At 35.9% G+C, this 12,694-nt stretch overlaps 1 protein-coding gene across 1 annotated transcript; it reads right to left on the bottom strand.

Moving 5' to 3' along the window:
* Positions 1 to 11,282: 11,282 nt before the first annotated feature.
* Positions 11,283 to 11,771, bottom strand: LOC146741475 (uncharacterized; the record flags this gene model as incomplete). Its single annotated transcript, XM_085499903.1, has 1 exon — positions 11,283 to 11,771. A coding segment is annotated over one exon (489 nt), but the record flags the coding sequence as incomplete, so codon positions are not given.
* Between the last annotated feature and the right edge of the window lie 923 nt (positions 11,772 to 12,694).

Below are 12,694 nucleotides of genomic sequence, written 5' to 3'. Positions count from 1 at the left end.
CATTATATCTTAAACACTGTTGCAGTTAGGAAGATGAATACTGTGATATTATGACAACAGTGAACAAGAGATTTGATTAAAATAACAGATGACCATATATGGTCATGTAAACTCATTAATATGCAAAGCAGTCATATCTAAAACACTGTCGCAGAGCAGGACATGTAACTAGTGTCATTATGAAGACATTGAATGAAAGATGCAACTAACATTAGAATTGGCTATATATGATTATGTAATCTCATTATTGTGCATAAGAACATGGCTCATTATATATCCTGAAAACCATATTTCGATAACCAAACCAGGTAAATACATGGTACCAACTTCATTTCGACCTCATGTTACTGATAATACAAGTTACTCGTATCTGATTGTCTAACATGTTGACCTCATTAATTATGAAACAGAATCTTATCAGCTTGGGCCCCGGTGACGCCGCTTGCGGCTTTAATTAGGGGCCCAAGCCCGAAGGGCGAGGCCCCTATTCTTATTGTCCGGTTTTTTTAGGGGCCCAAGCCCGAAGGGCGAGGCCCCTATTCTTATTGTCCGGTTTTTTCTTCTTTCTTTCTTTCTTTCTTTCTTTCTTCCGTAACTTTTTTCGTCAAGCCGTTTGAGAAAACTGCTGAACGGAATGGTCTGATAATGCTCTACACTGATAGTCCCTAATGTGAACTGGTGCAACATGCTTTCAGAATTTAGATTGGTCAATTAGTTTGGCAGCCATATTGGATTGAAATAAAACCGGAAGTGGCTGTTTGACCACTTTCTGAGGGTCTAGGCGTCTAGATTTTTTTATGGTATATAGTACAACTCATGTGTAATAGATATCAGCAATAAAAACTTTAGCGGTCACGTGACTTTTCCCGCCATTTTGTTTTTCCTAAAAACGGCAAAAAACACTTTAAAATCTTCTTCTTCAGAACCACCTAGCAGAATGCTCTCATATGTTGTATTTAGCTTCTATATATGAATCCCATTTACGTTTGAAAAAAATATTATGATTGGTCACGTGGTTTGGCCACCATTTTGGATTTCTTCTAAACAGGAAGTAGTTTTTTACTCTGGCAACACTTGAGGGATTATTTTCAATTTTGCATCATGGCATCTGTATATCAAACCCTTTCAGAAACCTAAAAAAGATTTCAGATCAGTCACATGGTTTGGCCGCCATCTTGGATTTTAAGCAAAATTGACCAAAAGTTTGGGCATTTGTTTCTCAGAGGTGATTCAACCAATCTAATAGATGTTTTATATTTACCATGCCTGGCCTTAGCTCCATATGAGAAAAATAATATTATTTTGATCAGTCACATGGTTTGGCCGCCATCTTGGATTTTATGAAAACAAATCTTGTGCAATTACATGTGTTGTATTGGTCGGATTTGGCTAAAATTGTATATGTGCATTCTACTCTTGAGATGCATTCTTTTAACCGAATGGCACGTGGCTGGGTTTTGTCGCTGGGCGCCTGAGGGGTGGGGGCTTCTAACCTCATTAATATGCATAACTGATATATCTCAAGCACTGTTGGAGTTAGGAAGATGAAACCTGTGTTATTATGACAACATTAAACAATTGATTTCATTAAAATAACAGATTACCATATATGGTCATGTGAACTCATTAATATGCATAACCATTATATCTCAAACACTGTTGTAGTAAGGAAGATGATTCCTGTGTTATCATGACAACAGTGAACAAGAGATTTGATTAAAATAACAGATGACCATATATGGTCATGTGAACTCGTTAATATGCATAACCATTATATCTTAAACACTGTTGCAGTTAGGAAGATGAATTCTGTGTTATTATGACAACAGTGAACAAGAGATTTGATTAAAATAACCGATGACCATATATGGTCATGTGAACTCATTAATATGCAAAGCAGTCATATCTAAAACACTGTCGCAGAGCAGGACATGTAACTAGTGTCATTATGAAGACATTGAATGAAAGATGTAACTGACATTAGAAATGGCTATATATGATTATGTAATCTCATTATTGTGCATAAGAACATGGCTCATTGTATATCCTGAAAACCATATTTTGATAACCAAAATAGGTAAATACATGGTACCAAGTTCATTTCGACCTCATGTTACTGATAATTCAAGCTACCTGATTGTCTAACATGTGACCTCATTAATTATGAAACAGAATCTTGTCAGCTTGGGCCCCGGTGACGCCGCTTGCGGCTTTAATTTCTTCTTTCTTTCTTTCTTTCTTCCGTAACTTTTTTCGTCAAGCCGTTTGAGAAAACCGTTGAACGGAATGGTCTGATAATGCTCTATACTGATAGTCCCTAATGTGAACTGGTGCAACATGCTTTCAGAATTTTGATTGGTCAATTAGTTTGGCAGCCATATTGGATTGAAATAAAACCGGAAGTGGCTGTTTGACCACTTTCTGAGGGTCTAGACGTCTAGATTTTTTTATGGTATATAGTACAACTCATGTGTAATGAATATCAGCAATAAAAACTTTAGCGGTCATGTGACTTTTCCCGCCATTTTGTTTTTCCTAAAAACGGCAAAAAACACTTAAAAATCTTCTTCTTCAGAACCACCAAGCAGAATGCTCTCATATGTAGTATTTAGCTTCTATATATGAATCCCATTTATGTTTGAAAAAATGTTTACGATTGGTCACGTGGTTTGGCCACCATTTTGGATTTCTTCTAAACAGGAAGTAGTTTTTTACTCTGGCAACACTTGAGGGAATATTTTCAATTTTGCTTCATGGCATCTGTGTATCAAGCCCTTTCCGAAACCTAAAAAAAAATTCAGATCAGTCACATGGTTTGGCCGCCATTTTGGATTTTAAGCAAAATTGACCAAAAGTTTGGGTATTTGTTTCTCAGAGACGATTCAACTAATCTACTAGATGTTTTTATATTTACCATGCCTGGCCTTAGCTGCATACGAGAAAAATAATATTATTTTGATCAGTCACGTGGTTTGGCCGCCATCTTGGATTTTGTGAAAATAGAAATTATGCAACTACATGTTTTGTATTAGTCTGATTTCTTTCAAATTTTGTATGTGCATTTGTGTCATCAGATGCATCATTTTGCCCCAATAGCACACTGTTAGGCCACGTGGCTGGGCACCCATGGGGTGGGGGCTTCTAACCTCATTAATATGCATAACTGTTATAACTCAAGCACTGTTGTAGTTAGGATGATGAATCCTGTGTTATTATGACAACCTTGAACAAGAGATTCGATTAAAATAACAAATGACCATATATGGTCATGTGAGCTCATTAATATGCATAACTGTCATATCTCAAACACTGTTGCAGTTAGGAAGATGAATCCTGTGTCATTATGACAACAGTGAACAAGAGATTTGATTAAAATAACAGATAACCATATATGGTCATGTGAACTCATTAATATGCATAACCATTATATCTTAAACACTTGCAGTTAGGAAGATGAATCCTGTGTTATTATGACAACAGTGAACAAGAAATTTGATTAAAAATAACAGATGACCATATATGGTCATGTGAACTCATTAATATGCAAAGCAGTCATATCTAAAACACTGTCGCAGAGCAGGACATGTAACTTGTGTCATTATGAAGACATTGAATGAAAGATGTAACTGACATTAGAAATGGCTATATATGATTATGTAATCTCATTATTGTGCATAAGAACATGGCTCATTATATATCCTGAAAACCATATTTCGATAACCAAACCAGGTAAATACATGGTACCAACTTCATTTCGACCTCATGTTACTGATAATACAATCTACCTGCAGCTGATTGTCTAACATGTGACCTCATTAATCATGAAACAGAATCTTATCAGCTTGGGCCCCGGTGACGCCGCTTGCGACTTTAATTAGGGGCCCAAGCCCAAAGGGCGAGGCCCCTATTCTTATTGTCCGGTTTTTAGGGGCCCAAGCCCAAAGGGCGAGGCCCCTATTATTATCGTTCAGTTTTTTCTTTCTTTCTTTCTTTCTTTCTTCCGTAACTTTTTTCGTCAAGCCGTTTGAGAAAACCACTGAACGGAATGGTCTGATAATGCTCTATACTGATAGTCCCTAATGTGAACTGGTGCAACATGCTTTCAGAATTTCGATTGGTCAATTAGTTTGGCAGCCATATTGGATTGAAATAAAACCGGAAGTGGCTGTTTGACCACTTTCTGAGGGTCTAGGCGTCTAGATTTTTTTATGGTATATAGTACAACTCATGTGTAATAGATATCAGCAATAAAAACTTTAGCGGTCACGTGACTTTTCCCGCCATTTTGTTTTTCCTAAAAACGGCAAAAAACACTTGAAAATCTTCTTCTTCAGAACCACCTAGCAGAATGCTCTCATATGTTGTATTTAGCTTCTATATATGAATCCCATTTACGTTTGAAAAAAATATTACGATTGGTCACGTGGTTTGGCCACCATTTTGGATTTCTTCTAAACAGGAAGTAGTTTTTTACTCTGGCAACACTTGAGGGAATATTTTCAATTTTGCTTCATGGCATCTGTGTTTCAAGCCCTTTCAGAAACCTAAAAAAAATTTCAGATCAGTCACATGATTTGGCCGCCATTTTGGATTTTAAGCAAAATTTACCAAAAGTTTGGGTATTTGTTTCTCAGAGATGATTCAACCAATCTACTAGATGTTTTCATATTTACCATGCCTGGCCTTAGCTGCATACGAGAAAAATAATATTATTTTTATCAGTCACGTGGTTTGGCCGCCATCTTGGATTTTGTGAAAATAGAAATTATGCAACTACATGTTTTGTCTGATTTCTTTCAAATTTTGTATGTGCATTTGTGTCATCAGATGCATCATTTTGCCTCAATAGCACACTGTTAGGCCACGTGGCTGGGCACCCATGGGGTGGGGGCTTCTAACCTCATTAATATGCATAACTGATATATCTCAAGCACTGTTGGAGTTAGGAAGATGATTCCTGTGTTATCATGACAACGTTGAACAAGAGATTTGATTAAAATAACAGATGACCATATATGGTCACGTGAACTCATTAATATGCATAACCATTATATCTTAAACACTGTTGCAGTTAGGAAGATGAATCCTGTGTTATTATGACAACAGTGAACAAGAGATTTGATTAAAATAACAGATGACCATATATGGTCATGTGAACTCATTAATATGCATAACCATTATATCTTAAACACTGTTGCAGTTAGGAAGATGAATCCTGTGTTATTATGACAACAATGAACAAGAGATTTGATTAAAATAACAGATGACCATATATGGTCATGTAAACTCATTAATATGCATAGCAGTCATATCTGAAACACTGTCGCAGAGCAGGACATGTAACTAGTGTCATTATGAAGACATTGAATGAAAGATGTAACTGACATTAGAAATGGCTATATATGATTATGTAATCTCATTATTGTGCATAAGAACATGGCTCATTATATATCCTGAAAACCATATTTCGATAACCAAACCAGGTAAATACATGGTACCAACTTCATTTTGACCTCATGTTACTGATAATACAAGCTACCTGATTGTCTAACATGTGACCTCATTTATTATGAAACAGAATCTTGTCATGATAGATCAGCTTGGGCCCCGGTGATGCCGCTTGCGGCTTTAATTAGGGGCCCAAGCCCGAAGGGCGAGGCCCCTATTCTTATTGTTCGTTTTTTTCTTCTTTCTTCTTCTTTCTTCCACAACTTCTTTCGTCAAGCCGTTTGAGAAAACCGCTGAACGGAATGGTCTGATAATGCTTCATACTGATAGTCCATAATGTGAACTGGTGCAACATGCTTTCAGAATTTCGATTGGTCAATTAGTTTGGCAGCCATATTGGATTGAAATAAAAACGGAAGTGGCTGTTTGACCACTTTCTGAGGGTCTAGGCATCTAGATTTTTTTATGGTATATAGTACAACTCATGTGTAATAGATATCAACAATAAAAACTTTAGCGGTCATGTGACTTTTTCCGCCATTTTGTTTTTCCTAAAAACGGCAAAAAACACTTGAAAATCTTCTTCTTCAGAACCACTATGCAGAATGCTCTCATATGTAGTATTTGGCTTCTATTTTCGAATCCAATTTACGTTTGAAAAAATTGTTATGATTGGTCACATGGTTTGGCCGCCATTTTGGGTTTCTTCTAAACAGGAAGTAGTTTTTTACTCTGGCAAAACTTGAGGGATTATTTTCAATTTTGCTTCATGGCATCTGTATATCATTCCCTTTCAGTAACCTAAAAAAGATTTCAGATCAGTCACATGGTTTGGCCGCCATCTTGGATTTTAAGCAAAATTGATCAAAAGTTTGGGCATTTGTTTCTCAGAGGTGATTCAACCAATCTACAAGATGTTTTTATATTTACCATGCCTGGCCTGATCTCCATATGAGAAAAATAATATTATTTTGATCAGTCACATGGTTTGGCCGCCATCTTGGATTTTATGAAAACAAACCTTGTGCATTTACATGTGTTGTATTGGTCCGATTTGGCTAAAATTGTACATGTGCATTCTACTCATGAGATGCATTCTTTCAACCGAATGGCACGTGGCTGGGTTTTGTCGCCAAGCGCCTAAGGGGTGGGGGCTTCTAACCTCATTAATATGCATAACTGATATATCTCAAGCACTGTTGGAGTTAGGAAGATGAAACCTGTGTTATTATGACAACATTAAACAATTGATTTCATTAAAATAACAGATTACCATATATGGTCATGTGAACTCATTAATATGCATAACCATTATATCTCAAACACTGTTGTAGTTAGGAAGATGATTCCTGTGTTATCATGACAACAGTGAACAAGAGATTTGATTAAAATAACAGATGACCATATATGGTCATGTGAACTCATTAATATGTATAACCATTACATCTTAAACACTGTTGTAGTAAGGAAGATGAATCCTGTGTTATTATGACAACAGTGAACAAGAGATTTGATTAAAATAACAGATGACCATATATGGTCATGTGACTCATTAATATGCATAACCATTATATCTTAAACACTTTTGCAGTTAGGAAGATGAATCCTGTGTTATTATGACAACAGTGAACAAGAGATTTGATTAAAATAACAGATGACCATATATGGTCATGTGACTCATTAATATGCATAACCATTATATATTAAACACTGTTGCAGTTAGGAAGATGAATCCTGTGTTATTATGACAACAGTGAACAAGAGATTTGATTAAAATAACAGATGACCATATATGGTCATGTGAACTCATTAATATGCAAAGCAGTCATATCTGAAACATTGTCGCAGAGCAGGACATGTAACTAGTGTCATTATGAAGACATTGAATGAAAGATGTAACTGACATTAGAAATGGCTATATATGAATATGTAATCTCATTATTGGGCATAAGAACATGGCTCATTGTATATCCTGAAAACCATATTTCGATAACCAAACCAGGTAAATACATGGTACCAACTTCATTTTGACCTCGTGTTACTGATAATACAAGCTACCTGATTGTCTAACATGTGATCTCATTAATTATGAAACAGAATCTTATCAGCTTGGGCCCCGGTGATGCCGCTTGCGGCTTTAATTTCTTCTTTCTTTCTTCTTCTTTCTTCCGTAACTTTTTTCGTCAAGCCGTTTGAGAAAAACGCTTAACGGAATGGTCTGATAATGCTCTATACTGATAGTCCCTAATGTGAACTGGTGCAACATGCTTTCAGAATTTCGATTGGTCCATTAGTTTGGCAGCCATTTTGGATTGAAATAAAACCGGAAGTGGCTGTTTGACCACTTTCTGAGGGTCTAGGCGTCTAGATTTTTTTATGGTATATAGTACAACTCATGTGTAATAGATATCAGCAATAAAAACCTTAGCGGTCATGTGACTTTTGCCGCCATTTTGTTTTTCCTAAAAATGGCAAAAAACACTTAAAAATCTTCTTCTTCAGAACAATCAAGCAGAATGCTCTCATATGTAGTATTTAGCTTCTATGTATGGAGCTCATTTACGTTTGATAAAATTGTTATGATTGGTCACATGGTTTGGCCGCCATTTTGGGTTTCTTCTAAACAGGAAGTAGTTTTTTACTCATGACACACTAGAGGGATTATTTTCAATTTTGCTTCATGGCATCTGTGTATCAAGCCCTTTCAGAAACCTAAAAAAAATTTCAGATCAGTCACATGGTTTGGCCGCCATTTTGGATTTTAAGCAAAATTGACCAAAAGTTTGGGTATTTGTTTCTCAGAGACGATTCAACCAATCTACTAGATGTTTTTATATTTACCATGCCTGGCCTTAGCTGCATACGAGAAAAATAATATTATTTTGATCAGTCACGTGGTTTGGCTGCCATCTTGGATTTTGTGAAAATAGAAATTATGCAACTACATGTTTTGTATTAGTCTGATTTCTTTAAAATTTTGTATGTGCATTTGTGTCATCAGATGCATCATTTTGCCCCAATAGCACACTGTTAGGCCACGTGGCTGGGCACCCATGGGGTGGGGGCTTCTAACCTCATTAATATGCATAACTGTTATAACTCAATCACTGTTGTAGTTAGAAAGATGAATCCTGTGTTATTATGACAACATTGAACAAGAGATTTGATTAAAATAACAGATAACCATATATGGTCATGTGAACTCATTAATATGCATTACTGCCATATCTCAAACATTTTTGCAGTTAGGAAGATGAATCCTGTGTTGTTATGACAACATTGAACAAGAGATTTGATTAAAATAACAGATGACCATATATGGTTATGTGAACTCAATAATATGCATAACCATTATATCTCAAACACTGTTGCAGTTAGGAACATGAATCCTGTGTTATTATGACAACAGTGAACAAGAGATTTGATTAAAATAACAGATGACCATATATGGTCATGTGAACTCATTAATATGCATAACCATTATATCTTAAACTTTTTTGCAGTTAGGAAGATGAATCATGTGTCATTATGACAACAGTGAACAAGAGATTTGATTAAAATAACAGATGACCATATTTGGTCATGCGAACTCATTAATATGCATAACCATTATATCTTAAACACTGTTGCAGTTAGGAAGATGAATCCTGTGTTATTATGACAACAGTGAACAAGAGATTTGATTAAAATAACAGATGACCATATATGGTCATGTGAACTCATTAAGATGCATAGCAGTCATATCTGAAACACTGTCGCAGAGCAGGACATGTAACTAGTGTCATTATGAAGACATTGAATGAAAGATGTAACTGACATTAGAAATGGCTATATATGATTATGTAATCTCATTATTGTGCATAAGAACATCGCTCATTATATATCCTGAAAACGAAACCAGGTAAATACATGGTACCAACTTCATTTTGACCTCATGTTACTGATCATTCATGCTACCTGATTGTCTAACATGTGACCTCATTAATTATGAAACAGAATCTTGTCAGCTTGGGCCCCGGTGACGCCGCTTGCGGCTTTAATTTCTTCTTTCTTCTTTCTTCCATAACTTTTTTCGTCAAGCCGTTTGAGAAAACCGCTGAACGGAATAGTCTGATAATGCTCTATACTGATAGTCCCTAATGTGAACTGGTGCAACATGCTTTCAGAATTTTGATTGGCCAATTAGTTTGGCAGCCATATTGGATTGAAATAAAACCGGAAGTGGCTGTTTGACCACTTTCTGAGGGTCTAGGCGTCTAGATTTTTTTATGGTATATAGTACAACTCATGTGTAATAAATATCAGAAATAAAAACTTTAGCGGTCATGTGACTTTTCCCGCCATTTTGTTTTTCCTAAAAACGGCAAAAAACACTTTAAAATCTTCTTCTTCAGAACTGCCAAGTAAAATGTTCTCATATTCAGTACTTAGCTTCTACATATGGAGCAGATTTAGATTTGAGAAATTCATTATGATTGGTCACGTGGTTTGGCTGCCATTTTGGATTTGTTCTCAACAGGAAGTAGTTTTTTACTCATGCCACACTCGAGCGTTAATCTCAAATATTGCGTCATGGCATGTCCCTATCTAACCCTTTCAGAAACCTAAAAAAAATTTCAGATCAGTCACATGGTTTTGCCGCCATCTTGGATTTTAAACAAAATTGATCAAAAGTTTGGGCATTTGTTTCTCAGAGGTGATTCAACGAATCTACTAGATTGGTTTATATTTACCATGCCTGGCCTCAACTGCATATGAAAAAAATAATATATTTTCGATAAGTCACGTGGTTTGGCCGCCATCTTGCATTTTGTGAAAATTGAAATTATGCAACTACATGTTTTGTATTAGTCCGATTGGAATAAAATTTTGTATGTGTATTCTACTCTTTAGATACATTCTTTCCCCTGAATGGCATATGGCTAGGTCATGTGGCTACACGCCCATGGGGTGGGGGCTTCTAACCTCATTAATATGCATAGCTGCTATATCTCAAGCACTGTTGCAGTTAGGAAGATGATTCCTGTGTTATCATGACAACAGTGAACAAGCAATTTCATTAAAATAACAGATTACCATATATGGTCATGTGAACTCATTAATATGCATAACTGTTATATCTCAAGCACTGTTGCAGGTAGGAAGATGATTCCTGTGTTATCATGACAACAGTGAACATTAGCAATTTCATTAAAATAACAGATTACCATATATGGTCATGTGAACTCATTAATATGCATAACTGTTATATCTCAAGCACTGTTGCAGGTAGGAAGATGATTCCTGGGTTATCATGACAACAGTGAACCTTAGATTTGATTAAAATAACATATGACCAAATATGGTCATGTGAACTCATTAATATGCATAACTGTTATATCTCAAGCACTGTTGCAGGTAGGAAGATGAAACCTGTGTTATTATGATGATGTTAAACAAGAGATTTGAATAAAATAACAGATGACCATATATGGTCATGTGAGCTCATTAATATGCATAATCGTTGTATCTCAAACACTGTTGCAGTTAGGAAGATGAATCCTGTGTTATCATGACTATGTTGAACAAGAGATTTGATTAAAATAACAGATGATGACCATATATTTATAACCTTTATATCTCTAATAAATATATGGAACCAACTGCATTTCGACCTCATGGTACTAATCATTCAAACTAATTGTGTATCATGTGTATCATTTGACATTATTTATGGCATGTATACTTGGGCCCCTGTGATGCTGCTTGCAGCTTTAATTTTGGTGAATATTTTTGTCATTTTTGGTAAAAAGTGATATTTAGGGGCCCAAGCCCGAAGGGCGAGGCCCCTATTCTTATTGACCGTTTTTTCTTCTTTCTTTCTTTCTTTCTTTCTTTCTTTCTTTCTTTCTCTCTTTCTTTCTCTCTTTCTTTCTCTCTTTCTTTCTCTCTTTCTTTCTCTCTTTCTTTCTCTCTTTCTTTCTCTCTTTCTTTCTCTCTTTCTTTCTCTCTTTCTCTCTCTCTTTCTCTCTTTCTTTCTCTCTTTCTTTCTTTCTCTCTTTCTTTCTCTCTTTCTTTCTCTCTTTCTTTCTCTCTTTCTTTCTCTCTTTCTCTCTGTCTTTCTCTCTGTCTTTCTCTCTTTCTCTCTCTCTTTCTCTCTCTCTTTCTCTCTCTCTTTCTCTCTCTCTTCCTCTCTCTCTTTCTCTCTCTCTCTCTTTCTCTCTCTCTCTCTTTCTCTCTCTCTCTCTCTCTCTCTCTCTCTCTCTCTTTCTCTCTCTCTCTCTCTCTCTCTCTCTTTCTCTCTCTCTTTCTCTCTCTCTTTCTCTCTCTTTCTTTCTTTCTCTCTCTTTCTTTCTTCTCTCTCTCTCTTTCTTTCTTTCTTTCTTTCTTTCTTTCTTTCTTTCTTTCTTTCTTTCTTTCTTTCTTTCTTTCTTTCTTTCTTTCTTTCTTTCTTTCTTTCTTTCTTTCTTTCTTCCTTCCTTCCGTAACTTTTTTCGTCAAGCCGTTTGAGAAAACCGCTGAACGGAATGGTTTGATAATGCTCTATACTGATAGTCCCTAATGTGAACTGGTGCAACATGCTTTCAGAATTTCGATTGGTCAATTAGTTTGGCAGCCATATTGGATTGAAATAAAACCGGAAGTGGCTGTTTGACCACTTTCTGAGGGTCTAGGCGTCTAGATTTTTTTATGGTATATAGTACAACTCATGTGTAATAGATATCAGCAATAAAAACTTTAGCGGTCATGTGACTTTTCCCGCCATTTTGTTTTTCCTAAAAACGGCAAAAAACACTTAAAAATCTTCTTCTTCAGAACCACCTAGCAGAATGATCTCATGTGTTGTATTTAGCTTCTATATATGAATCCCATTTATGTTTGAAAAAATTATTACGATTGGTCACGTGGTTTGGCCACCATTTTGGATTTCTTCTAAACAGGAAGTAGTTTTTTACTCTGGCAACACTTGAGGGATTATTTTCAATTTTGCTTCATGGCATCTGTATATCAAACCCTTTCAGAGACCTAAAAAAGATTTCAGATCAGTCACATGGTTTGGCCGCCATCTTGGATTTTAAGCAAAATTGACCAAAAGTTTGGGCATTTGTTTCTCAGAGATGATTCAACCAATCTACTAGATGTTTTTATATTTACCATGCCTGGCCTTAGCTCCATATGAGAAAAATAATATTATTTTGATCAGTCACATGGTTTGGCCGCCATCTTGGATTTTATGAAAACAAATCTTGTGCAATTACATGTGTTG

Source organism: Saccoglossus kowalevskii, chromosome 6 (assembly GCF_978046115.1).
Source record: "Saccoglossus kowalevskii chromosome 6, keSacKowa6.1, whole genome shotgun sequence".
Lineage (NCBI taxonomy): Eukaryota > Metazoa > Hemichordata > Enteropneusta > Harrimaniidae > Saccoglossus > Saccoglossus kowalevskii.
The sequence above is the reverse complement of the archived record's forward strand: the minus strand, read 5'-3'. Positions and strand labels throughout refer to the sequence as shown.